The 27,848-nt window shown below is 46.6% G+C and overlaps 1 protein-coding gene across 1 annotated transcript in view; it reads left to right on the top strand.

Moving 5' to 3' along the window:
* HYDIN (HYDIN axonemal central pair apparatus protein) overlaps nt 1-27,848 on the top strand; it is a 427,037-nt gene that overhangs the window by 116,902 nt on the left and 282,287 nt on the right. Inside the window, exons 8-9 of the mRNA XM_073307159.1 lie at nt 3,515-3,716; nt 12,993-13,176. Of these exons, the coding sequence (XP_073163260.1) occupies nt 3,515-3,716; nt 12,993-13,176 (386 nt within the window). The remainder of the gene's footprint in view (nt 1-3,514; nt 3,717-12,992; nt 13,177-27,848) is intronic.

Raw genomic sequence — 27,848 nt, forward strand, 5'->3', positions numbered from 1 at the left:
AACATGCAGCATATTATTCAATATGTCTGTCTAATCACTCTGTTTATCCTCCCTTAACATCTGGAGTAGTTGATGATGAAATATTGGCTGCAGATTTAATAAAAATCCCAAGTTAATTTTGGAAGTTTGTCGAATAGTTTTCTCACCCATTCATCGAAATAGGCATTCAGATAAACAAGGTGCTTTGACTCTGTTGTAAGATCAGTATGAAGAGAGATGTTCTGAAAATTCTTACATCTAGTAGTTCGGGATGGCATTTCCTGTATTACTAGAGTTCTCTGGAATTCTGTATCACCTTGTTTATTTTACACATTCAGTTGTTTCCTATGGCATAGGAAAGATAATTAGCTGGCTCAATCTCTTATTTGAGAAGGAAAAAAGGTACCATGATATGCTAAATTCTATGTGTCCATAGGCTTGCAGATAAATGCAAACTCCAAACATACCTTGGTGCCTGCTGTGTCAAAATACCTTTCGAAAGCCCCACGCTCCAGTTACTGTGCTTTGCTAATGTATTAAAAGTCCCTTTTGATTTACATTTCCAGTTTAGGGTTTCCTAACTGGCTGTAGAGTGAGATTGTCTTTTATTTGTCCTGCCGCTATGTAAATAATTTATTTAACAGTATCTAAGGGTAAGATGATTGACAGTCCCCGTAATAAGGATGTATTCTGTAAAAAAGAATAGGGCTGACATGTCCAGTTTCAGTAAGCATGTGGTTTGATGGCTACAAAACATCCCAAGCTACTAAACTGCAGAAATCTACCCTGTCAACTGAAATTCTCAACCACTGTTACAGTCAAGAGATTTATTTTTCTTATATATTAAGATACAAAGAGTCCTAAATGAAATGTCACATCTAATTTGCTGCTGAAGACATGAAGCCTGCAACTGCCCTCAGCTAACCCTGACAGCTCCATGCCTGGTGTCAATTCATCTGCCTCGCAGTGAAATCCACAGCATACTGCTGACTCACTGGGATCTGGGCTCTCTATTGCATATTAAGCTATTCGTGGATCTATATATTGAATATGCTTTCAAATGCATCTCCTCTTCTTGCAGCAAAAGCCCCAGAGCTTTCAGTGGAATCCCTAACACATTTTACCCAGGCCAACACTTTGAAAAGAGAAGGCACAAAATCGTGGCACAGAGCCTCAGCTAGTGTAATTGGACGTGGGTCTGTTGACTTCTGTGGAGCGACACTGATGATTTATACCAGCAGAGTATCTGGTCCCCCATGAAAGCTTTTGACATGTGTCCAGGTCCTGTACACAAAGCCTGGTGCACATGTCGTCTGTACCTTGGTGTGCTCCATCCCCCAACTTGTGAGCATACATCAGGGACCTGGTGCTAATTGGGCATGCTCACTTTAAAAAATGTCAGCCACTTAGACTCTTCTCAATAGCAATCCACTCGTTTTCTGCGATAGATTGTCTGTTATGCAAGCCAGATCCTCAGTGGAGAATCATCCTCTCTCCAGCAGTTAGACTCAGATGTCTGTATCACAAAAGCACCATTGCAGTTGGCACTAAAGCCTTGTGAGCATCGTCAGCAGAGAAGATAAAGTTTGCATGAACATGGAGAGGCAATTACCCACTCACCAAGGCCTAGGCAACACCTGAGCACTATTTGACCTGTCCTGTGAAATCAAGACTTCTCCTACATTTAATCCACATTTCAGGAGAGGTTTGCAATGCATGTAAGTCTTTATCTGGTTTGACTAATGGTCCATGCCCTGGAAAAATCAGCAGCAGCCAGAACATTTAGCCTGCTTGTTGCTAGGACTCAAAGTGCACGCAGGGTTTGGGGTGGATGTTAAAGCCACTTGAGAGTTCCAGACATCGAGCAGTTCTGATGGGTAAACTTAAGACAGAGAGAGACCAGACATGCCTTCCACACACACACTGGGGTGACTAGAAGCAGGGCACACTCTCATGTGGCTCCATTCCCTGGGGCCATGGAGGGACCCCCTTGTACCAGAACCAGTGTCATTGTGCTGCACAGTGCCTGGGCCAGGGTTTGGGGCACTCCAGGCAGGACAAGCACACTCACTTTGTGCCAGGAGTGCAGTATGGTCAGTGTTCTCTGTGTGCTGTTATCCAGCAAGCATTTGTGGGCAGGACCATTCACTGGCCGCCCTCCCATCTACTGTGTTCTGGGTCACGAGGAGCAGCAGACGCCACTTCTGCTTTCCAGCTGGAGTAGACGCTGCTGCCAGGAGGTAGTGGGGATTATGTGGCCTGATTGAGAGGAATGCTCCAGCATGTGGCCTGGCTGCTCAGGCTGTGCTTGGAGGCCAGCCTTTGGACCTTGTCTCTGCACAGAGAGAGATTTAGAAAGGTCATTTCTAGGTAGAAAGTAGAGGTGGGCCTGGACTTACATGCTTGTATGGCAAGTAAATGTATTTTTCTTGGTGGTTGCTTCCTCCCACAGGACCCATCACTTGTATGCAAACAGGAGTGTGTGCTAATGCCTCAGAGCCACAGTCTGATTTCATGCATGTCCCTGCAGCCGCCTTGCTGGAAACTGTCAGATGGGCAACTTTCAAAATGCTGGTGTCAGTCGTGTTATAGGCAGGAGCCCTCGCTGTGTCTTTAAAAGTGCTGGCAGGTTCTCAGAACATGGCATTATCATGCATTATCCATTGTTCTGGGCAGTCAGCAGCCATCTCCACTTGGCAGATAGGGAGGAACAGGTTAGAACTAGTTGAAGGTAAAAATTTCCTGACTAGTTTTATTAAAATAGCTGTGAGCACATTCAGCATGCAACTGCACACTTGGGGTAAGCAACAATAGCAGGGCAACAGCAATGCTCGAGCGGGACTGTAGTAGGCATGCTGGGTGCCAGCCCCTGTCCATGGCCACACTCCACAGAGCCTCAGTTCACTGTGTTCAAGTCAACCTGTCATTGTCCTTCTCATAACACTACAGCAAACAGAGAGCCCAAAAGAGGCTCTGGCTTGCTGTGTCTCACTTCATTTTGGATTCTCTCTCCACCTGTCAGTCTGAACCACCGTGTGTCCCAGGTCCTGTCAGTGTAAGGTGATCAGGAAGGGGGGCATTGCGGTGATCAGCTCTGATCCATGAAGTACACAGAAGGCCCCGAGCAAGTGGTGTCTAAGGTGGGACTTTTCAAAAGCACCCAACTGATTTAGGAGCACAGATCCCATGGACTTTCAATAGAACGTGTGTGCCTAAATCACCAACACACCTTTGAAAATCCCACCCTACACTATTAGCAGCCTGAGGAGTGGGCATCTCCATAGAACTCCAGAACTGCAGTCTCACTCATTGCAGTCCCAGTGTACCATCGCTGTGTACTCTTCCTTGGAAAGAGAACATGAGTACATCCAGTGGTAAGAGCTGAATCCACATTGCTCTTGGCCATATCTGCCATGAGGATATGTTAAATATATCAGTTTATTTCATTATAGATCCTTCCATATTGATGTATTGCCCTAAGCAAAAAATTCACTTAGAAAAGACCACTGAGTTTCTGTCCTTTGCTCTGTTCTAGGTGAGGATATCCACATAAGTTTGTATGGAGCGGCCATAGACGTCAATGTCAGACTGGACAAGAACTCCTTGATGATTGAGAAGACATACGTTACTTTAGCAAACCAAAGATCGGTGCTTATACACAACCGAAGTGACATCATAGCACGCTTCCAGTGGAAGGTCTTTGTTACTCAAGAAGAGGAGGAACAACAGAAGCTAAGGTTAATTTGAAAGATAGATTGTTTTCAATATGACACTCAATCTTGACTAAAGCCCATGTTCAGTCTTTCCTGTTCTTGAGTGGATTACGGCAAATTAAATTTCACTCTAACCACCCAAGGCTAGAAATGCTCCATTGGCCTCTAGGGCAGTGGTTCTCAGCATTTTCCCTCCTAACCCCACCTCTCATATAGCCTTTCTGTTTATCACCCAATGAACGCCATGGTTGGATGGTTTCCCATATTGAAATTACTGCACATTTTTACCATAAAATGTTAGCAATGACAAAGCCAATGTCTAAAAAACATCTCTACCAATGAGGAACCTCTTTCCTAACCATAGCCATTCTTGTTCCCTGGGACCCTCTTGCCTGTCAGACTGCTCGCACTCCATAGGAAGGCTAATTTTAGGGCTTGGCACTTTTTTGGAACACTCTTCTCCTGTCAGTGAGAATGTATAGCTGTAGAACGCCCAGACTTAACATGTGGGAAAAAACGTGGTTCAGCCTGCAGCAGTGACCTGGGGATGTTTGTGCTGTTACCATCCCCTGCTGAGGGCATCAGAGACTCATTCTTCAAATGTCATAGCAAACAAATGGACAAAAGGGCTTTTCAAAGTCTCGATGTAGCCTGTTCTTTGGCATCCGCAGAACTGGGCACTTTTGGGAGCTCTAGGTTTTGCACTTGCCAACAGCATTTGTTTGCACATATCAAATAGCTTAGGGCCACGTGCACCCCTCTGTTGATGGGAGGGGAGGGGAGCAAAGGCTGGCTGGTGGCCATAGAAGGATATCTGGGAGTTGTGTGGGTTTTGTCTCTGTGGGCTCCATCTGGGGTTCCCTCACACTTTCCCTGACAGAACAGCCAGACAGCCTTTCCTGGTCCTTTGTGGGTATTTTGTATGATATCTAGGTCCTCAATCATATCACAAACTTTAAAAGAAGGCCAAAGAGAGGTGGGAGTGGAGTGTGTGTGGGTTTCTCTCTCAGAACTCTGGAGTTAGGGATATCCTCCCTGCACGCATACTCAGCACCCGAGATTTCACTTCCCTTTGCAGATATGAGGTCATGGCAGAAAAGTGTAAGTGTGTATGAGAAGTATGCTGGGAGAGTAACTAGTCTTCAGCTGCTTGTAGGCTTGCTCCCTGTGTTTGCATGGAATTTCATTCTAGTAGCAGTGAGAGTTGCTAGCACAGAACAACAGTGCAGCAGGAGACAAAGAAAAATGGCAAGGACATATGGCCAGCAAAAACATCCTGAGATCATGGGGCCAGCATGAGGGGAAAGTCCTGCATAGGTGAGCATGGGACAAAGATCTCATCTGGGATAAAATAGAGGGGGAGGGGGACTTTCTTCACTGTGGGACAGCTGTTGTCATATGTCCACACTAATGGTTGCACTTAACAGTTTCAGAGGTGAATTTGGGAATTGCACTGAAAAGACTAGGTGATTTGGGGATCTTGTCTGTAGCTTTTCATACTTGGATGGAAATAAGTGTCAAAAAGCTACACTTTAGCCCAATGATGATCAGAGAAGTGCCTTAGACTGGAGCCAAGTTTTTAAAGACTTCTGAGCAAATAAAGATCAATATAATTAGGTCAGCCATGCCTTAAAGGGCATAACTAGTTTTCCACTGTTCTCTGTGTTTAATTACATAGTATATGACTTCTGTGCAAACTCAGTGTTCCAAAGGAAAATCTAATGAGATAATCTGTTTGTATCTCCCTCCCTGATTTCTTCTGTACCCCTTTATGTTCCTCCATCCCCAGCAGGCCCCCTCTAGGAAAGGCAAGGTTTCCCTGTAGCCTTACCCAACCAGGATTTTGTATTTGATTTTCTGATAACTTCCAGTTCAAGATTCCATTCTGGATTGTTTGCTTCCTACTAGTGGTGAGCCCAGTGGGATGGCCCTAGGTACATGGCAAGCGGCTATGCCATCAGACTCCTAGCACATCCCTACAGTACAACACTCCCCTGTTTGCTGTGATTCTCCCACAGGGGCATTCACAGGAATTTAAATTTGACCCCTTTGGAGGGGCACAGAAGCTTGCTATCCCCCGACCTGGCCCCGGCCCAAACATGATCTTCCCTCCCTCCACCCTGCCCCTCTCCTGGTCCTGGCAGGAACTCAATCTTCCCTGCCTCTGTGGCCCTGGAGCCAGAGAAGTTCTGTGCCCCTGAGGATTATTGGGGGGCCAGTGCCCCTGCTTGCTCCCCCTGCACACGCGCCTGTTCCCCCATCTTCAAAGATCAACTTGGGTCTCCCAAAGATGAGAACCCTAACCCATACCTTACCAGGTACAGGCAACCTGCCCTACAGACCTCTCATCAAGTGCTCTGAACTGCTGCCCAGCTGCCAACTTAATTCAGGCCAAAACACATGCTATTTGGGATATTGAACTGCAGTCTTGAGCTCCCTGAGCACACACTGAGATCAGCCAACTGTATGGAACCCAAATATCAGGAGTTAAACAGATTTGGGTGCAGGGCTAGTTCAAGCCAATCAGCAGCCCCGGTGAAGCCATTTCATTCACCTCATCTGTCTACAAGGCCAAAGGTTGAGCATGCATCTTCTATACTCCACCTGGTCCGAATTCTCTCCCGTGCCAGCTGCAGGTTCAGTGGAGCACCCAGAATGGAGAAAGGGGTGTTTGTGGAGTAGGGTTGCCAGGTGTCTGGTTTTCGATGGGAACACCTAGTCGAAAAGGGACCCTGGTGGCTCCGGTCAGCCCCACTGACTGGGCCTGTAAAAGTCTTGTTGGCAGAGCTGCAGGGCTAAGGCAGGCTAGTCCCTGCCTGTCCTGGCACCGCGCTGCACCCCGGAAGTGGCAAGTAGGTCCGGCTTCTAGGTGAGGGGGCTATGGGGCTCCACATGCTGCCCCCACCCTGAGCACCAGCTCCGCATTCCCATCGGCCAGGAACTGCGGCCAATGGGAACTAGGGGGGTGGTGCCTGTGGGCGAGAGCAGTGCGCAGAGCCTCCTGGCCCCCCTGCCTAGGAGCCGGACCTGCTGGCTGCTTCCAGGGTGCAGCGCACTGCCAGGACAGGCAGGGAATCTGCCTTAGCACCCCCACTGCGTCGCTAACCATGAACTGCCCAAGGTAAGCCTGCATCCCAACCCCCTGCCCCAGCCCTGAGTCCCCCCTGACATGGATCCCCCTCCTGCACCCCAAACCCCTCATCCCCGGCCCCACCCCAGAGTCCATATCCCCTCCCACACCCAGCCCCCTGCCTCAACCCACAGCCCCCTTCCACACTCCAAATCCCTCAGCCCCCCCCCCCAGCTTGGAGCTCCCTCCTGTCCTCCAAACTCCTCATCCCCAGCCCCACCCCAGAACCCACACCCCCAGACCAGAGCCCATACTCCCTTCTACACCCCACCCCCCTGCCTCAACCCGCAGCCCCCTCCCACACTCCAAATACCTCGGCCCCAGCCTGGAGCCCCCTCCTGCACCCCAAATCCCTCATCCCCAACCCTACCCCAGAGCTGCACCCCCAGTTAGAGCCCTTACTCCTTCCCACACCCCAACCCCCTCCCCCAGCCCAGTGAAAGTGAGTGAGGGTGAAGGGATTGGTCCTGCTTTGAGCAGGGGGTTGGACTAGATGACCTCCTGAGGTCCCTTCCAACTCTGATATTCTATGATTCTATGAGAGTGAGCCACCAAGGGAGGGGGAATGTAGTGGTGGGGAGGGCTCGGAGAAGAGGTGGGGAAGGGTGCAGGGCCTCAGGGAAAGGGCAGGGCTGGGGTGTTCGGTTTTGTGCAATTAGAAAGTTGGCAACCCTATTGTGGAGGAAGCTGGGGGTTGGTGCATCACCACGCCCAGGAAACCTTGCATCCTGGAACACAAGGAAAAGCAAAGGACTGGCCACTTATCTGTTCAACCAGCTCTCTATTGCTACCTATGTCCTGGGACTGTTCTGGGAAGGAGTCTTGGAATTATCACATGGTGATACAGGTTGGGATCAGGGGCCCTGAATTTTGTGGCAGGAAGCTATCCTGATACGCAGCATTTTAGAACAACTATAGATAGAATTTTCCTATTGAACTAAATGCAGAGCTAGTCCAAGGGATATTTTCAGCACTGGTATTGGTGACAGGGTCCGCCTGAGGCTTTGTCTATGTGAAGTTAGCACTAACCATGAGCGAACTGTCTTTGTAATTGTATTTGACTTTGGAAGTGCAATAATCACTGTCCTTCTGCTTTCATTTCCCTGCCCATTTTGTTACATGTCGTGCCTTGCACTCTCTCCCACAGAATTGTCACCTTGTGGCTGCTTCTAGCTAGGAAAGTGGGAATGCAGCACCTCTTTGATTGGACACAGCAATATTCCAAGCAGGAAGAGACTTGCTACGGAGAGATGGAGTGTTAAGCTTTCCCCAGCCCAGCCCAGAGAGTTTTACTCCATGAAACAAATGTTTGCTGACCAGCTGTGGAAGCAGGGTCACCATCTATGGCGAAGGGGAGGGAGCCGCCTCTTCTTTTTCTCCAACCCTCCCCTGCTCTAGCCAAAAATATATTTTAAAATTTTGTTCTTGTGTTCCTGCAGTTAGGTAAGGAGAGTTAAACAACCCATGCATTTGTGAGCAAGCGCATATGGCAGGAAGGCAGGTCTAGTAGTTTAAGTATAGCAATAACATAGAATAGCAAATATGGCAGGCGACCAGCTTGGCTTAACAGAGAAATCTTCTGTGAGCTTAAACTCAAAAGGGAAGCTTACAAGAAGTGGAAACTTGGACAGATGATTAGGGGGGAGAATAAAAATATGGTTTGAGTGTGCAGGGGTGTAATCAGGAAGGCCAAAGCACACCTGGAGTTGCAGCTAGCAGGGGATGTGAAGGGTAACAAGAAAGGTTTCTACAGGTATGTTAGCAACAAGAAGATGGTCAGGGAAAGTGTGGGCCCCTTACTGAACCGGGGAGGCAACCTACTGACAGATGATGTGGAAAAAGCTGAAGTACTCAATGCTTTTTTTGCCTCAGTCTTCACAGACAAGATCAGCTCCCAGACTGCTGCACTGGGCAGCACAGGATGGGGAGGAGGTGAGCAGCCCTCAGTGGTGAAAGAACACGTTAAGGACTATTTAGAAAAGCTGGTCATGCACAAGTCCATGGGGCCGGATCTAATGCAACTGAGGGTGCTGAGGGAGTTGGCTGATGTGACTGCCGAGCACTGGCCATTATCTTTGAAAACTTGTGACGATCAGGGGAGGTCCCAGATGATTGGAAAAAGGCAAATATAGTGCCCATCTTTAAAAAGAAGGAGACCCAAGGAACTACCTCAGCCTGAGCCTCACCTCAGTCCTTGGAAAAATCATGGAGCAGGTCCTCAAGGAATCCATTTTGAAGCACTTGGAGGAGAGGAAGGTGATCAGGAATAGTCAACATGGATTCACCAAGGGCAAGTCATGCCTGACCAACCTGATTCCCTTCTATGATGAGATAACTGTACAGCTCTTGGATATGGAGAAAGTGGTGGACATGATATATCTTGACTTTAGCAAAGCTTTTGATATGGTCGCCCACAATATTCTTGCCAGTAAGTTAAAAAAGTATGGATTGGATTAATGGACTTTAAGGTGGATAGAAAGCAGGCTAGATTGTCAGGTTCAACAGATAGTGATCAACGGCTCGATGTCTAGTTGGCAGCTGGTATCAAGCAGAGTGCCCCAGGGGTCCGTCCTGGGGCCAGTTTTGTTCAACATCTTCATTAATGATCTGGATGATGGAATGGACTGCACCCTCAGCAAGTTCGTGGATGACACTAAGCTGGGGGTAGAGGTAGATATGCTGGTCGGTAGCGATAGGGTCCAGAGTGACCTAGACAAATTGGAGGATTGGGATAAAAGAAATCTAATGAGGTTTAACAAGGACAAGTGCAGAGTCCTGCACTTAGGACGGAAGAATCCCATGCACTGCTACAGGCTGGGGACTGACTGGCTAAGCGGTAGTTCTGCAGAAAAGGGCATGGGGATTACAGTGGATGAGAAGCTGGATATGAGTCAACAGTGTGCTCTTGTTTCCAAGAAGGCTGACTGCATATTGGGCTGCATTAGTAGGAGCATTGCCAGCAGATCGAGGGAAGTGATTATTCCCCTCTATTCAGCACTGGTGAGGCCACATCTGGAGTATTGCATCCAGTTTTGGGGCCTCCACTACAGAAAGGATGTGGACAAATTGGAGAGAGTCCAGCTGAGGGCAACAAAAATGATTAGGGGGCTGGGGTGCATGACTTATGAGGAGAGGCTGAGGGAACTGGGCTTACTTAGTCTGCAGAAGAGAAGAATGAGGGGGGATTTGATAGCAGTCTTCAACTACCTAAAGGGGGGTTCCAAAGAGGAGGGAGATCGGCTCTTCTCAATGGTGGCAGATGACTGAACAAGGAGCAGTAGTCTCAAGTTGCAGTGCGGGAGGTCTAGGTTGGATATTAGGAAACACTATTTCACTAGGCGGGTGGTGAAGCACTGCAATGGGTTACCTAGGAAAGTGGTGGAATCTCCATCCTTAGAGGTTTTTAAGGCCCAGCTTGACCAAGCCCTGGCTGGGATGATTTAGTTGGGGTTGGTCCTGCTTTGAGCAGGGGATTGGACTAGATGACCTCCTGAGGTCTCTACCAACCCTAATTTTCTATGATTCTAAGTATACAACAGGGGAGCTGAATTCCTAAGTGCTGCTCCTAACTCCACAGACTAATTATGCAAACTCGGACAAGTCGCTTAAGCTCTCTACCTCGGTTTTTCAATCTGTAAAATGGAGAGACCTACCTCACAGGCTTAATTCCTTACTGTTCACACAGTGCTTGGAGCTCCTGGTATGGAAGGTGCTATAGACATGGAAAATATTATTTCATTGGGCAAACCACATTTTGTCTGTTTATCCTGGGAAAACCGGGAGCTGAAACAGGGGTAGAAAAATCAATGGGACTTGTGCCTCTAAATTGCTTTTGAAAATTCACCCAGTCCTTATCCAAATATTATCCTCTGATGATCACTGCTGCTGTTGCCCTGCCAGTGATAAATGGCCTTTTTCGCTGTGCTGAGCTAAGTGTATACTACCTGACTGCCACATGCAGCACTGGTTGGGGGGGTAGGTGGACTCCACATGGTACCATCAACTGGTAGAAGCTGTGGAGCAATAGGAACTTAGACACACAAGTCCCATTGACTTTCCCACTGTTATTCAGGGGTCCTAACTTTCAAAAATCCTGTTCTTCAGCAGCTTCAAATGGAGAGGCTACTGGCAACTGAGCTTCGAGAAAAATTCCCCATCATGCCAGTGTGGAAACCAGTTGATTCAGTTACCTCCTCTGTAGTGCCGTGGGTTGCTTCCTCATGCACCACACTGCAAGTTCCATCACCCATGCATTCAAGTGACAGCCTTTAGCAATACTTTGTTTATTAAATTCATAGATTCATAGATATTAAGGTCAGAAGGGACCACTATGATCATCTAGTCTGACCTCCTGCACAATGCAAGCCACAGAAACTCACCCACCCACTCCTGCAATAAACCTCTCACCTATGGCTGAGCTATTGAAGTCCTCAAATCATGATTTAAAGACTTCAAGAAGCAGAGAATCCTCCAGCCAGTGACCCGTGCCCCCATGCTACAGAGGAAGGTGAAAAACCCCCAGGGCCTCTTCCAATCTGCCCTGGAGGAAAATTCCTTCCCGACCCCAAATATGGCGATCAGCTGAACCCTGAGCATGTGGGCAAGATTCATCAGCCAGATACCCAGGAAAGAATTCTCTGTAGTAACTCAGATCCCACCACATCTAACATCCCATCACAGGCCATTGGGCCTATTTACCATGAATAGTTAAAGATCAATTAATTGCCAAAATCATGTTATCCCATCATACCATCTCCTCCATAAACTTACCGAGTTTAATCTTGAAGCCAGATAGGTCTTTTGCCCCCACTGCTTCCCTGGGAAGGCTGTTCCAGAACTTCACTCCTCTGATGGTTAGAAACCTTCGTCTAATTTCAAGTCTAAACTTCCCGATGGCCAGTTTATATCCATTTGTTCTTGTGTCCACATTGGTACTGAGTTTAAATAATTCCTCTCCCTCTCCGGTATTTATCCCTCTGATATATTTATAGAGAGCAATCATATCTCCCCTCAACCTTCTTTTGGTTAGGCTAAACAAGCCAAACTCCTTAAGTCTCCTGTCATAAGACAGGTTTTCCATTCCTCGGATCATCCTAGTAGCCCTTCTCTATACCTGTTCCAGTTTGAATTCATCCTTCTTAAACATGGGAGACCAGAACTGAACACAGTATTCCAGGTGAGGTCTCATCAGTGCCTTGAATAAGGGTACTAACACCTCCTTATCTCTACTGGAAATACCTTGCCTGATGCATCCCAAGACCGCATTAGCTTTTTTCATGGCCATATCACATTGGCGGCTCATAGTCATCCTGTGATCAACCAATACTCCAAGGTCCTTCTCCTCCTCCATTACTTGTAATTGATGCGTCCCCAGTTTATAACTAAAATTCTTGTTATTAATCCCTAAATGCATGACCTTACACTTCTCACTATTAAATTTCATCCTATTACTATTATTCCAGTTTACAAGGTCATTCAGATCCTCCCGTATGATATCCCGGTCATAGAATCATAGAATCATAGAATAACAGAGTTGGAAGGGACTCTGGAGGCCATCTAGTCCAACCCCCTGCCCAGAGCAGGACCAATCCCAACTAAATCATCACAGCCAGGGCTTTGTCAAGCCTGACCTTAAGAACTTCTAAGGAAGGGGATTCCACTACCTCCCTAGGTAACGCATTCCAGTGTTTCACCACCCTCCTAGTGAAAAAGTTTTTCCTAATATCTAACCTAAATCTCCCCCACTGCAACTTGAGACCATTACTCCTTGTCCTGTCATCTGCTATCACTGAGAATAGTCTAGATCCATCCTCTTTGGATCCACCTTTCAGGTAGTTAAAAGCAGCTATCAAATCCCCCCTCATTCTTCTCTTCCGTAGACTAAACAATCCCAGTTCCCTCAGTCTCTCCTCATAAGTCCTTCTCTAAATTGGCAATACCTCCCAGCTGTGTGTCATCCACAAACTTTATTAGCACACTGCCACTTTTTGTGCCGAGGTCAGTAATAAAAAGATTAAATAAGATTGGTCCCAAAACCGATCCCTGAGGAACTCCACTGGTAACTTCCCTCCAGTCTGACAGTTCACCTTTCAGTATGACCTGCTGTAGTCTCCCTTTTAACCAATTTAACAAATTATCTGCTGCGTTTGTCTCTCTCCCTTTGGTTTCAGGCTCTGTTACCAACTGCAGACACAGGAAGAGGATGGGACTGATCCATTTCTGGAGGAATGCAATGCAGACCCTATGTTGCGAGAGCGCCTTTCCACTCTCTCCCGCACCTTCCAGAACCACAGGGCAATGATGCAAGGAGACTCCATGCTCTTCTCTGATAATATTTTCACTATTGAGCCAGTGGTAAGTGATAGCAGACTGAGAACACCCCCCAGAATGGATCACACCATAAACAAATAAAGACATTGAGGATGTACTGAGGATGTCAGCTTTGCAGGTTTTGCAGCTAGATTTGAAGGGCAAATTGTAAGGTCATTTCTGAACTGGGGGCTTCCAGTGGATGATAAGAAAGTGCTCTCATCCAAACTATTGCCTTAGATCTACATGTTGGTTTCTAGCAAGCAGTGTGGTCCAGTGATTAGGGAGTCTATTGAATTGGGTTCTATTCCCAACTCCATCACTGAGTTAGGTAAGTTACTTTAGTGCTCTTTGCCTCAATTTCCCCATCTGTAAAATGAGGATAATGGTACTGACCTTCTTTGTAAAGAAAAGCTTATACTTAGTAGCAAAGTATTATTATTAGGACACTTAGCTCTACATTTATTTAGCTTTCTTTCCATAGCAGGTGTTAATGGAAATGTGGCTATTTATTCTATGCACCTACTTAACATACATTTGCAATTTGCGCGGTTCAGAGAGGTGCTGATTTGGGCACATCTCGCATATGTGGTGTTTCAAGATTATTAAATCATAGATTGGCCAATCCAGGTCACACACTGATTCTAAGACTAAGAGGTCTTTTAGGGATACAGGGCCAAATTCAGACCAGACATAAGCATGGGTTAACTCCATGCAATTCTGTCCATACAACTTTGACTCATACCATGTCTGAATTTGCTCTACAGTGTCATTCATGAACCCTTCCGCAAACATGGCACGTTGGAATAGGCTTTTTGATTTTAAAGATATGTACTTTTAAAAACAGTCCTTGCCTTTTTGTTTATATCTAGTGTAGCTATGTGAAAAGCAGGCACTTAAATTAATTGGAGCCCTAATTCTCTGAATGTTTTCACTGTCTGATGCCAGCAATACATGTTCTTTTTGCTGAGCAATGAAACAGCATTCTCTTTTGAGTAAGCCCTGGAGTAAATCCAACATCTCCTTTCTAATAAAATATATGAAACTAAATCTTTCTGAGTAAAGTAGTCAAATTCTATACTCAGTTACTCCATTGTTTGTCTGGAATAATGCCACTTATGACCATAGAGCAGTGGTCTCCAACCTTTTTATGCCCAAAATCACTTTTTGAATTTAAGGGCACCCCAGAGTCTAACCTTCACCATCACTCGCTGTCCCCCGCCCTCACTCACTTTCACCAGGCTGGCAGAGGGGGTTAGGGTTTGGGAGGGGGTGCGGGCTCTGGGCTGGGATGAGGATTTCGCAGTGTGGGAGGGGACTCTGGGCTGAGCCTGGGGCAGGAGGCTGGGGTGAAGGAGGGGATGAGGGGTGCAAGCTCTAGGAGGGAGTTTGGAGGGGGTTCCAGGCTGGGGCAGAGTGTTGGGGTGCAGGATGGGGTATGGGATGCAGGCTCTGAGAGGGGGTTACAGGCTGGGGCAGAGTGTTTGGGTTCATGAGGTGGTCCAGGGTGCTGGCTCTGGGAGGGGGTCAGGGATGGGGTTTGGGGTACAGGAGGAGGTTTGGGATGCAGGAAGGGTTCAGGGTGCTGGCTCTGGTAGAGAGCTCAGGGTTGGGGTGGCTCCCAGTCAGTTGCGCAGCGTGGCTGCTGCTAAGGCAGGCTCCCTGCCTACCCTGGCCCCACGCCTCTTCCAGAAGGGGCCAACATACCCCTACAGCCCCGGGGGGCGGGCAGCACATGGCTCCGCTCACTTCCCCTCTTTGCAAGCACTGCCTCACAGCTCCCATTTGCCACAGCTCCCCATTCCCAGCCAATGGGAGCTGCAGGGGCAGTGCTTGTAGGCAGAGGCAGTGAGCAAAGAGGGAGACCTCAGGTCCCCCACCCCTGGGCCCGCGGGGCCATGCTGACTGCTTCCAGGAGCGTCGCGGGACTGGGGCAGGCGGCACATGGCTCCGCGCAGTGCTCCTCTCTGCAAAAGCCACCCCCACAGCTCCCATTGGCCACAGCTCCCTGTTTCTGGCCAATGGGAGCCAAGGGGTGGTGCTTGTAGGCAGGAGCATCATGTGGAGGGAGACCCCCCCGCCCCTGGGGCCGCGGGGCTGCGCTGACCGCTTTCGGGAGTGGTGTGGGGCCGGGGCAGGCAGTCTTAGCGGCAGCCCTGCTGTGCCGCCGGAGATTGCGATCGACTGGGAGATCCTCGAGGATTGACCAGTCCATCGCAATCGACTGGTTGGTGACCACTGCCATAGAGCTACTCCAGACTGACACTGCTGTAATTGAGAGCAGATGCTGTGCAGTCATTGTATCAGTGGCGTATACTGCACTCAGTGTGAGTGGGGCAGTGGAGCTTTACCAAGGTCACACAGCAGGCCAGTGGCAGAGAGCGGAATAGGATGGCTCCAACCACTAAGGGGAAATGTGCAAAAGTGCCTGAGTCCCATTTTCAAAAGCAATCTAGTCCTAGATCTTCAAAGGTGTTTAGGCTCCTGACTTTCACTGTGAGGCAGTGAGACTTCGGCTTCCAAGTGCTTATGTCACTTCTGAAAATGTGCTTTAGAAAACTTTACCCTTGGTCACTGTGCAGGCAATGATTGGGGGCAGCATGTAGAGTACAGACAATGTACTAAGAACAGGAGGACTTGTGGCACCTTAGAGACTAACAAATTTATTTGAGCATAAGCTTTTGTGAGCTTCAGCTCACTTCATCGGATGCATGTAGTGGAAAATACAGTGGGGAGATTTATATACACAGAGAACATGAAACAATGGGTGTTACCATACACACTGTAACCAGAGTGATCAGGTAAGGTGAGCTATTACCGGCAGGAGAGCAGGGGGTGGGGGTACGGGACTTTTTGTAGTGATAATCAAGGTGGGCCATTTCCAGCAGTTGACAAGAACGTCTGAGGAACAGTTGGGGGCTGGGGGGGGAATAAACAGGGGGAAATAGTTTTACTTTGTGTAATGACACATCCACTCCCAGTCTTTATTCAAGCCAAAGTTAATTGTATCTAGTTTGCAAATTAATTCCAATTCAGCAGTCTCTCCTTGGAGTCTGTTTCTGAAGTTTTTTTGCTGAAGAATTACCACTTTTAGGTCTGTAATCGAGTGACCAAAGAGCCTGAAGTGTTCTCCGACTGGTTTTTGAATGTTATAATTCTTGACGTCTGATTTGTTTCCATTTATTCTTTTACGTAGAGACTGTCCAGTTTGGCCAATGTACATGGCAGAGGGGCGTTGCTGGCACATGATGGCATATATCACATTGGTAGATGTGCAGGTGAATGAGCCTCTGATAGTGTGGCTGATGTGATTAGGCCCTATGATGGTGTCCCCTGAATAGATATGTGGACAAAATTGGCAACGGGCTTTGTTGCAAGGATAGGTTCCTGGGTTAGTGGTTTTGTTGTGTGGTGTGTGGTTGCTGGTGAATATTTGCTTCAGGTTGGGGGGCTGTCTGTAAGCAAGGACTGGCCTGTCTCCCAAGATCTGTGAGAGTGATGGGTCGTCCTTCAGGATAGGTTGTAGATCCTTGAAGATGCGTTGGAGAGGTTTTAGTTGGGGGCTGAAGGTGATGGCTAGTGGCATTCTGTTATTTTCTTTGTTGGGCCTGTCCTGTAGTAGGTAACTTCTGGGTACTCTTCTGGCTCTGTCAATCTGTTTCTTCACTTCAGCAGGTGGGTATTGTAGTTGTAAGAACGCTTGATAGAGATCTTGTAAGTGTTTATCTCTGTCTGAGGGATTGGAGCAAATGCAGTTGTATCGTAGAACTTGGCTGTAGACAATGGATCGTGTGGTGTGGTTTGGATGAAAGCTGGAGGCATGTAGGTAGGAATAGCGGTCAGTAGGTTTCCGATATAGGGTGGTGTTTATGTGACCATCATTTTTTAGCACCGTAGTGTCCAGGAAGTGGATCTCGTGTGGACTGGTCCAGGCTGAGGTTGGTGGTGGGATGGAAATTGTTGAAATCACAGTGGAATTCCTCAAGGGTTTCTTTCCCATGGGTCCAAATGATGAAGATGTCATCAATGTAGAGCAAGTAGAGTAGGGGCATTAGGGGACGAGAGCTGAGGAAGCGTTGTTCTAAGTCAGCTGTAAAAATGTTGGCATACTGTGGGGCCATGCGGGTACCCATAACAGTGCCGCTGATTTGAAGGTATACATTGTCCCCAAATGGGAAATAGTTATGGGTGAGGACAAAGTCACAAAGTTCAGCCAGCAGGTTTCTCGTGACATTATGAGGGATACTGTTCCTTATGGCTTGTAGTCCATCTTTGTGTGAAATGTTGGTGTAGAGGGCTTCTACATCCATAGTGGCTAGGATGGTGTTTTCTGGAAGATCACCGATGGATTGTAGTTTCCTCAGGAAGTCAGTGGTGTCTCGAAGGTAGCTGGGAGTGCTGGTAGCGTAGGGCCTGAGGAGGGAGTCTACATAGCCAGACAATCCTGCTGTCAGGGTGCCAATGCCTGAGATGATGGGGCGTCCAGGATTTCCAGGTTTATGGATATTGCGTAGCAGATAGAATACCCCTGGTCGGGGCTCTAGAGGTGTGTCTGTGCGGATTTGTTCTTGTGCTTTTTCAGGGACAATGCACTGTATAAATAGTAGTGTAGACGGTGAGGCATGGCTTAGATGAGTAGAGAAGAGTAGAGAGCCCTGCATTCCTGAACCCCCAGTGTATATACCCTTCATGGGCTGTCTGCATGCCCAAGCAGTGTCTCTCATGTCTACCACTATTTTTTAGCAGTGTAATGGCTCAGTGCCTCCCCACTGCTGGAGCTTTCCCCTGCTGAAGTGAAAGGCTCTGGCATGGGGAGGCAGCAGGGAAAGGCTCTGGCAGCTCCCACTCCTGCTCTGTCCTCTACACACTGCCATTAAGTGTAGTCATAAAAGTAGCATCCTACTCACTAAGGCACAAGTCCACTGATGATACTGTAGCTAAATGATTTGCAGCAGCTCTATTGTACAAACAGGTACTGCCATTTTTAATTCCCTTCTTACTTTGCACCTTCCCGTTTTCTCCGATTGTTTCTTGTTACCATTTCAAAATATCACGATTTTGCTCATCTACTCCCAACGCTTTTGCACTCTCATCCTCTGTCTTTGTTTTTCTGACTCGTTGTCATTTAAAATCCCACTTCTGCATCTCTCTCCTTATTGGTTCTAGTGCTATTGGGTTTAGGCTTTGCATTGAGGAAAGCATCCAGATCTTGACTAAATATAGCCTCTTCCTAAAGGTAGATATGGATTTGGCTGTAAAGGCATCTGCTGAAGCTGTGTGTGTGGTTCATTAGATTAGGTCAGCCCCTCTGCCCTTATTTGCCGGTGTTGTTGTGTTTAGAGAAATGGCCATAGAAATGTTGATGGATACAGAGTTAACTTGACTGACAATAAAAAGGAAAAAAAGATCAATAATGTCTTAATTATCATGTGAATAATAAACATTTTGAGCAGCCTTTCAAGCCTGTGGAAAACAAACTGTTACGCAACTCTGACTTTCTGACTGCATCTCGCATTTGGTTTAATTTATTTCTGCAAATAGACGTGATATGTCAGCAGCAACAGCTGTGGTAGAAGCCCAGGTGGCTACCAAAGACATTGATCTCCCTTTTTGCTGCAGATTTTTTTTTCCAGCATACGGTGCCATTAGCTGTGAGTCACATTGGGAGCACGAGGGAGCTGACTCCTTGGAAATGGAAACCAAGGAGGACAGGGATTTTCTACCATTGCACTGTCCTTGACAAGTCACCACTATCTTGTCATTGCCTTCCTGATTAATGCTGATCCTCTGGAAATCTGCCTTTCCAGGTTGTGACAGTGCTGCCATTTTTGTAGTACAGCAAGGCAAGGAGAGGCAAGTGTGTATAGGAATTGTTAGTATTCCAGAGGCTCTCCAAATCAGCTGGAGAGCTGAGAGGCTTGGTTAGTGGCACTCACTAGAAGAAGAGGCCTTTTCCGATCAAGTCTCTGCCGGGAGGAGTCACCCCTATTGTGAGTGATAGCGTCCATCCAACAACCCCACTGTGTTTTCAATGAGGCTTCAGTTACTTGTGGGAAAAACACAGGACAGGTGTTGGGTTTTTGTACTCCTTTTTTTATGATGGGTCTGAAGGGATGTGCTTTGCAGTCAATAGCTCCTCCTCGAGCTCCATTCCCAGCTCTATTACTTATTTTCTGTGTGGCTTTGGACACATGACTTCACCTCTCTGCATCAGTTTCACCCTTCTATAAATGATATTAGCCATGCTCTATCTACCTCCCATGCGGGCTGTGTGAAGCTAAATCAGTGAGGGCCAACTTTACACAATGGCCTTTCATTATTATTGTCAGAGCTGGTGGGAGTCACTGGCTTTTTTTGAGAGTTCTAGGTGCTCAGGATCTCTGAAAATCAGGCCCTAGATGTCTGAGGGTAGGCACTCAAAGGTAACAACCACTTTTAGATATGTGGCCCGTAACATCCATAGAGTGCTTTGGACTTGTAGAGTGCTATATGTGCTGCACATTGCTTAGAATGCCTGTATTGCACTGCTTTACAACATATGTAACAAAGCCAGGTAACACCACATGTGTAACACCAGCAGACCCCGGTTGTCAGCAGGCAGGATTGAATGTGGGACCTCTGGAGCTAAATACATAAGCCTCTACTGCATGAGCTAAAAGCCATATAGCTATTAGCTAAAGCTGTAGAGCAGACTCATTAACTCTCTCTAAGTGATCTCAGTGCTACTAGAGGGGACAGGACACCACACCCAGAAGGTGTGTGGGTTACACTTGTGGGTTACACTTGTTACTCCTTTTGTGCTGTATCTTGATACAATACCTCTTTGCATTGTATACCATGTGGCAGTTGTATCTTGTCTCTGACTGCCATTAAGCCATATACACTAAAATATCATGCTTGCAGTTTTGTATCTGTTATTTCTTTAGGAGTAGGTGTCGCCCGTAGCATTCCACATGTTGATTCAAGTATCGTCCTATAGAGGACTTGGCTGCCCAAGCTAACCTATCCTCATCTAAAAACACATATACCTGTACCAGCTAGTCTCAAACGGTATGTAGTGAAGCATAGTCTTTTAAGCAGTAGTTCCTGTTCTCCTGTGGCTTTACAAACCAGCATCTAAAACTCCACCTGGAGACTAACAGCCAGCCAGAGCAGATCCTGATCATTGGTGTCATATCCTTCTAACACAATGCTCTGCCAAATAAGCACGCCTATGCATTTCTACAGCAGTATCAGTCTCCAAATAGCTTTCAGGTGCAGCCCCAGGTACAGCACATTCCAATGGTCTAATCCTGAGATAACAAAAGCATGGATAACAGTGTCAAGGCCTGCATCCAAAAGGAAATGTAATAACTTCCTAGCCAGATACATGGCAGGTCCATCTCTTTTTTTTGGAGCATGCACTCTGAAAGCTTCCTTGAAAGGTTACCTTGAGCTAGCTGGACTGAATGAGAAGCCATATAACATTCTTTACTATCCAGTACACTGGACAGATATTCCCTGCCTAAAACTGTCCTTGGTGCTCCACCTGAATCAGAATATTTCCTCCAATTGTCTGGCTTAGGACGACCCAGTGCTGTTTTTGCCCAGCTGCATGAAGTTCAGTACAAACTCTTACAAAATGCTGTGGATCTATTGGAGATTGGTATAGATGCCATAATGGAGGAAGTGGGGGGACAAAGGAAATAAAAGAGGAGCTAAATGCATAGGGCCAAGTCCACCCCTGGTGCAACTCCAATTCAATCCATGCAGCCTATGCTTTGCAAGTCTATTCACAGCAGAAGGAAACCTGTGGTGAACAGAATTAGAGCAGATGGCATTAGAAATCCAGAGGAACTGCCCCATCACTGCACCATGACACAGACCACAAGCAGATGGGAGTCACCCAAGGGTATTACAGGAGTGAGGGGGTGGCACTTTCAGACTCAAACTCATGGATATTGAAGTTGTCATAGAGCAAAGGCAGAGAACAAAGAGCATTTAGGGAGGCTGATGTAAAGCTAGTTTTTAAAAAAGAGCAGCAGGTGTGATGCTAGTAACTGCAGATTAGTTGATTTGATCTCTGTTCCAAGTAATATAGTTAAATCAATCATTAGGGATAACATGGTAGGGTGGTTTAGATGGAAATGAATTGCCAGGCAGACATCAGCTTTGGTTTATAGAAGGCTAAATCTTGTCAGCTAAATCTGATTGACTTTTGTGAAAGGCTGATGAAATAGGTAAAGGAAAAACAGACATCACCATTTGATAAAGCGTTTGATAAAATGTCACATAGAAATCTTGTAGATAAAGCTAAGAAGACAGGCATTGATAATCTGGATTACAAATCGGCCATTGGGAAGGCCGCAGAGGGCAGTTGCATATGAAAGGAAAGGAGTGGGGTCTTGCATTGCTGGGGGTTGGGATCCATTCCAGTTTATACATAAGGCATTTGGAAGGCAGGACAAGCTGTAGACGGTACAAACTACCAAGGATGTCAGGGATCATCAAGGGGATGTAAACAGAGCAGCGAAACCCAGCATACTGGAGAGCAACAGCCTTGATGTTACATTTTGGTGGGGTGATAGTGAGTGTCAAGGTTCCTTCCCCACTCTGAACTCTAGGGTACAGATGTGGGGACCTGCATGAAAGCCTCCTAAGCTTCCTTTTACCACCTTAGGTTAAAACTTCCCCAAGGTACAAATTAATTTTACTCTTTGCCCTTGGAATTTCCACTGCCACCACCAGACTTTAACTGGGAAAACGTAGTTTGGACACGTCTTTCCCCCCCAAATCCTCCCAACCCTTGCACCCCACTTCCTGGGGAAGGTTTGGTAAAAATCCTCACCAATTTGCATAGGTGACCACAGACCCAAACCCTTGGATCTGAGAACAATGAAAAAGCATTCAGTTTTCTTACAAGAAGACTTTGAATAGAAGTAAAGGAATCACCTCTGTAAAATCAGGATGGTAGATACCTCACAGGGTAATTAGATTCAAAACATAGAGAATCCCTCTAGGCAAAACCTTAGGTTACAAAAAAGACACACAGACAAGAATAGTCATTCTATTCAGCACAGCTCTTTTCTCAGCCATTTAAAGAAATCATAATCGAACACATACCTAGCTAGATTACTTACTAAAAGTTCTAAGACTCCATTCCTGTTCTGATCCCAGCAAAAGCAGCATACAGACAGACCCAGACCCTTTGTTTCTCTCCCTCCTCCCAGCTTTTGAAAGTATCTTGTCTCCTCATTGGTCATTTTGGTCAGGTGCCAGCGAGGTTACCTTTAGCTTCTTAACCCTTTACAGGTGAGAGGATTTTTCCTCTGGCCAGGAGGGATTTTAAAGGGGTTTACCCTTCCCTTTATATTTATGACAGTGAGTGACGAAGGATTACATGGCAATGGGGAGCCAGCTGGTTGTCTCCAGGCATTTGAAAGTTTGGGTTTTTACTAGGTGTGGCATTTCTGTAAAGGAAGCACTGCACTGTTTGAGAGTGTTAGCCAGACTCCCTTCAATACACTTGTGATGGGTTCAGTCACAGAGACCCCCTTGGGACTGTCACCTGATGTGCTGAAATTACCTCTGAGCCAGTTTTCCGTGCCATCTTGGGACTCCTGAACCTTGCCTTGTTGAGCCAGACATGCTAGCCAGCTGCAAACACAGACCCAGGTCTGGTCCACGCCCCCAAAGCTGCAGATTTTAACCAAAAACTGCTCAGCAGGTCACCTATCTCCAGCACCCAGACACCCTGTTCCCAATGGAATCCAAACCCCAAATAAATCCATTTTACTCTGTCTAAAGCTTATACAGGGTAAACTCATAAATTGTCTGCCCTCTTTAACACTGATAGAGAGATATGCACAGCTGTTTGCTCCCCCAGGTATTGGTCACTAACTCTGGGTTAATTAATGAACAAAAGTGATTTTATTAAATATAAAAAGTAGGATTTAAGTGGTTCCAAGTAATAATGGACAGAACAAAGTTTGTTACCAAGCAAAATAAAACAAAACATACAAGTAAAAAGAAAAGGAGTACTTGTGACACCTTAGAGACTAACCAATTTATTTGAGCATGAGCTTTCGTGAGCTATAGCTCACTGTAGCTCATGAAAGCTCATGCTCAAATAAATTGATTAGTCTCTAAGGTGCCACAAGTACTCCTTTTCTTTTTGCGAATACAGACTAACACAGCTGTTACTCTAAAACATACAAGTGTAAGCCTATTACATTAAGAAACTGAATACAGGTAAATCTCACCCTTAGAGATGTTCCAGTAAGCTTATTTCACATACTAGACTTCTTCCTATCTGGGCCCAGTCCTTTCCCCTGGTACAGTTCTTGTTAATTCCAGCTCAGGTGGTAACTAGGGTATTTGTCATGACTGGCAGCCGCCTTTGTTCTGTTCCACCCCCTTATATATCTTTGACCTAAGGCATGAATCCTTTGTCTCAATCTGGGTTCCCACCCCTCGTTCTAAATGGAAAAGCACCAGGTTAAAGATGGTTTCCAGTTCAGGTGACATGATCACACGTCACTGTAAGACCTCCTTCTTCATTACTCAGGAGCTGGAGGACAGGTCCACAGGCAGGCTGGCAGCTAAACAAACCCATTTGCAGGTCGTTGATTCTGAAGCAGCCTTAATGGCTTCCACTTAACATGTTTACATTGGCAATCAAGTTGATGTCTTATTCCCCTAATGCCAGACCTAGAACTCGTACCTGTGAACAAATGGGATGACCACACTCAGTAGATCATAATCATTGTAATGATACCTTACAAGAGACCTTTTGCATGAAGCATATTCCAGTTACATCATATTCACACTTATAAGCATATTTCCATAAACATATGGAGTGCAATGTCACAACACTTTCAACCTTCACTCTTAAGCAAATATTTTCTTTGGGAGTGTCAGGTGATAAGTTCACTTTCTCCCATGTCCACCCCCTCCCTTTTCTACATATTTCTCTCCTGTGTCTGCTTTTCCATCACTGCAGGCCAAAACAAAAATCACCGCAGTTGGCCGGGGTACCTGGAAATGAATGCAATACCGGGAGATTCCCAGCAAATTGAGCCATGTGGCCCCACCGTCTTCCTTCACCTTTCCTCCTAGCCAGGTCCAGTCTATGTTCAGAAAATCCAGCAGGCTCTCTGTCCACTCAGCCTCTGGAACTCACCCTATCTCCCCACCATTCAGATAGTTGGTGTTGTTACCCAGGGCTTTCAGAACCCAAAGCAGTGGCAACTTAACTGTTTTTCTCCAGGCGGTGTGAGGAATAAATCAACGGGTGCACAGCTCATCCATCTAATAAATGATTGGCACCAGCAAAGTCTGAAATGGTTCTGAGGGATCAGTGGCCAGGCTTCAGGGGGGGCCCTCCTTCCATCTGACTGCTGGGGAACGTAGGTGTCAAATCCTTGCCCAAAGGAAAGCTTCCTCGAACTACTTCAAAGCACACTTTCTAACTAAACTTTTTATAATTTTTCTCCTAACAAAGCACATGATTCATAATAGCCTCTAATAGGCTAACAATTTTCCTAGCAATTGCCAATAACAATTCATTATTCTCCTTATCAGCAAAGCATTTCTCGTCATAACAACAATAAAACTTACATATTAGAGACACCTAAAACCAAGGTCATTGTCCAAACAATCCTTCTATTTTCATGGAACTTTCACTTCTTGTCCCAACTTCCCATTCTGCTAACAAAACTGCAAACATGCAGTTATTTGGCCTTGCCTCTGAGGCCTAAGATTTTCCTAGCTATGTGATGTGTGGTTTTCAGCTGGCAGTGGCTTAACATATAAAATTGCTGACTGTAATACTGTCAAATTCTGGGGTACACTAAAGAATGTCAAATTCTGGAGTAACAGTTTACCATCTGTTTCTAGAGCAAGGAGGGAATCTGGTTTAATTGGGCTACAGGCCAGGACCCCTGGGTTCCATTGGCTCCCTGTGTGACCCTTTGGGAAGTCACCGAGGGGAAGTCATAATCATATTTTAAAGGTATTGCCCCTTTTTGATCAACTGCTAGTCAAGGTTTGGGGCCCTGGGAATATTCCAGCTGGGAGCATAAATTGATGGAGTCTGGTATGCTATTTGATGCAATGTTGTTTATTTACAACGAATGTACAAAGTTATGTGTCTCTGAACTCAGAAGCCACTGAATAAAAGGAGCAGATTCGTTAGCTTACAGCCCTCAAGTCTCTTTAGCAAACATGAGACCCAAAAGTTCTCTCTTGCTTTCTCCAGAGTCACATTTGCTTTCTTGCCTCTTTCTCTCTCTGTGTGTTCTTGTCCTCAGTTTTTGTGTAATCTCTCTTCTCTCACACACATACTCCTACCCAAAACAAAGCTCAGTCAAAAGCTCCTGGGCAAGTTCATACAGCTCTGTTGTCTTTGGGGGTGGCTTACGCTTACAGTTGTGTTAATTGAAGGGTGAATTCACATCTATCAACCTCAATGGGGTTTTAACTCAACCCGTAACAAGGTTTAGCCCAGGTCATAACAACATTTAGGTGTCTAACTTCCTGAATGGGATGTCGATGCCTAAGGGCTTGTCTACACTGGCAATTTACAGCGCTGCAACTCTCTCGCTCAGAGGGGTGAGTGAAAAAACACCCCTGAGCGCAGCAAGTGTCAGCACTGTAAAGGGCAGTGTAGTCAGGGCCCCAGCGCTGGGAGCCGCGCCCCTCGTGGAGGTGGGTTTTTTAGAGCGCAGGGGGAGCTCTCTCCCAGCGCTCTGCCATGACTACACAAGCCACGTTAAAGCACGGCTGCAACGGCGCTTTAGCGCTGCCCGTGTAGACTAGCCCTGAGTATCTTTAAAAATCTGGCCCTTCGTTTTTCTGTGCCTCAAGAGCCCCAGCAAATGGGGGTTCTGAGGATAAATCCAGGAAAGATTGGGAGGTGCTCATATACTAGGGTAATGGGGCCAAAGAAGTACCATAGGATAGACAGAGAGATTCCCAGCTCTGATGCTGACGTGCTGTTTGATCTTGGGCAAGAACCGCTCTGTGTCTCAGTTTCCCTATAGCAGAAAACAGGAAGAAAACCATGTTTTCCTCACAGCAGGATTGTGAAGCGACATTTGTTAGAGTTTGTGAAGTGCTCTGAAAAGCTCTGATGGAAGCAGCTGTTTTTTAATGTAGCCCTTTTTCCTAGTTCCTCCTTTCAACAAAATGCAGTGTGTCTTTATTCACAGCCAGCAGCGTTAGTGTCCAGGTTGTGCTAAAGATTCAAGTGCCCAGAGTATGAATCTCACATGGCACCATAGCTTACCTCTCCTTACCTTGATTGCCTTAATTTAGGTGGTAAATAACCATTCACAATCCACAGGCCAGTCACTTTAAATCCAAATCTGTTACCAGTGGAGAAGAACTGCTATTTGTTTTGGGGGGCACTAATGACAAGACTAAATTGGTGTGGCCTGAGAGCACCTGCTGACTCTGGCCTATTTACCACGTCTATCCCTGGCTCTTGACTCAGCCTCCCAAACCTAGATTTATGTGTCCTGTTATGTCTGTCTCCCTATCAGTCCCATTACTGAGCTCGGAAACAGCAGGGTAAGAGCGTAGTGTCAGTCATAACTGTGTCACAGATGTGCTGGCCTTGGATTTCATCAAATCCCAAAGTCAGCCAAACCCACTCAGCTAGAAAACCACACTGTTGTTAGCAAGGGCACCTGTATGTTTAAATTCTCTCTCTCTTCTGTATGCGTTTGTTTTTGCTTATGAGTTTCATTGCGCTTTCTTCCATGACACCTGTCAGCCTTTGAGTAATGAGCAAGCCAGCTTGAGGAGAGTGGGTTTTAGGGCCAAGATGTCTGAACAGACCATTGAGCTCGACTGGCTCGCAATCCACACTAAAGCAACAGTAAAAGGCACTTTGTTGTGCAGTCAGTCCGAGAGCCTGAGCCTGCACCATTATAGTTACAGGGAGATTTTCCATTGCTTTGAATGGAAGCAGGATCGAGCCCTAAATGTCCCAAGCCTGATTTGGATTTCACCAAAGTGTAAATAACCCCAGTGAAATCAATGCAAGAGTGATCATAACTGGACAATATCCATTTATGATGATGGAATGATCAGATTTTGATGAGCTCTGGGAAGCATTCCATTGGAATTTTTGCATTTACTGCTGTGTAGGTCTAAGGAACTGAGTTTCCTTGACACAGCTCCTTTTCTGATGTTTTTAAAGCCTGCTGTGCTGTGGTGAACATATCGCCACCTTCACTCCCCTGAACGGGGGGGGAGGGGGGAGAAATACCTGCCCTGAAGCAAGTTGCCATGGCTGAAAGGTGAGGCTGAGAGCTGGGACTCACAAAGGAGTAGTGTTTGGGCTATGGCAGAGGCCCTGGGTTCAGGGGGGAAAGCACACTGCCTGGACCCTGGCCTGAGAGGACTCTTGCTCCTGGGCTGAATAGCACAGATGTTAACAGACACAGAATTTAGCTTGCTTTGGACTCACTGGGCTGACGTTATGGTGATGATTCCTGGTGATTGGGGAGATTTTGCTGCAAGTTAACCCTTCCAGCCATCTAGAGGAAATCTTGTTTGACATCTCCAATTGTGTTGTAACTGGCTTTGTGAAGCCCGAAGTCTGCTGAACCCTGACAACCCCACTGAGAAGGCCCTAGGCCCTGACATAACTGTCCATAATCCTTGGCACACATAGACCCACACTGACACGCACCATCACCAGTTTTCTGTCTTGTACGGGAGGCCTTACA

The sequence above is a fragment of the Lepidochelys kempii genome, chromosome 12, assembly GCF_965140265.1.
Source record: "Lepidochelys kempii isolate rLepKem1 chromosome 12, rLepKem1.hap2, whole genome shotgun sequence".
Lineage (NCBI taxonomy): Eukaryota > Metazoa > Chordata > Testudines > Cheloniidae > Lepidochelys > Lepidochelys kempii.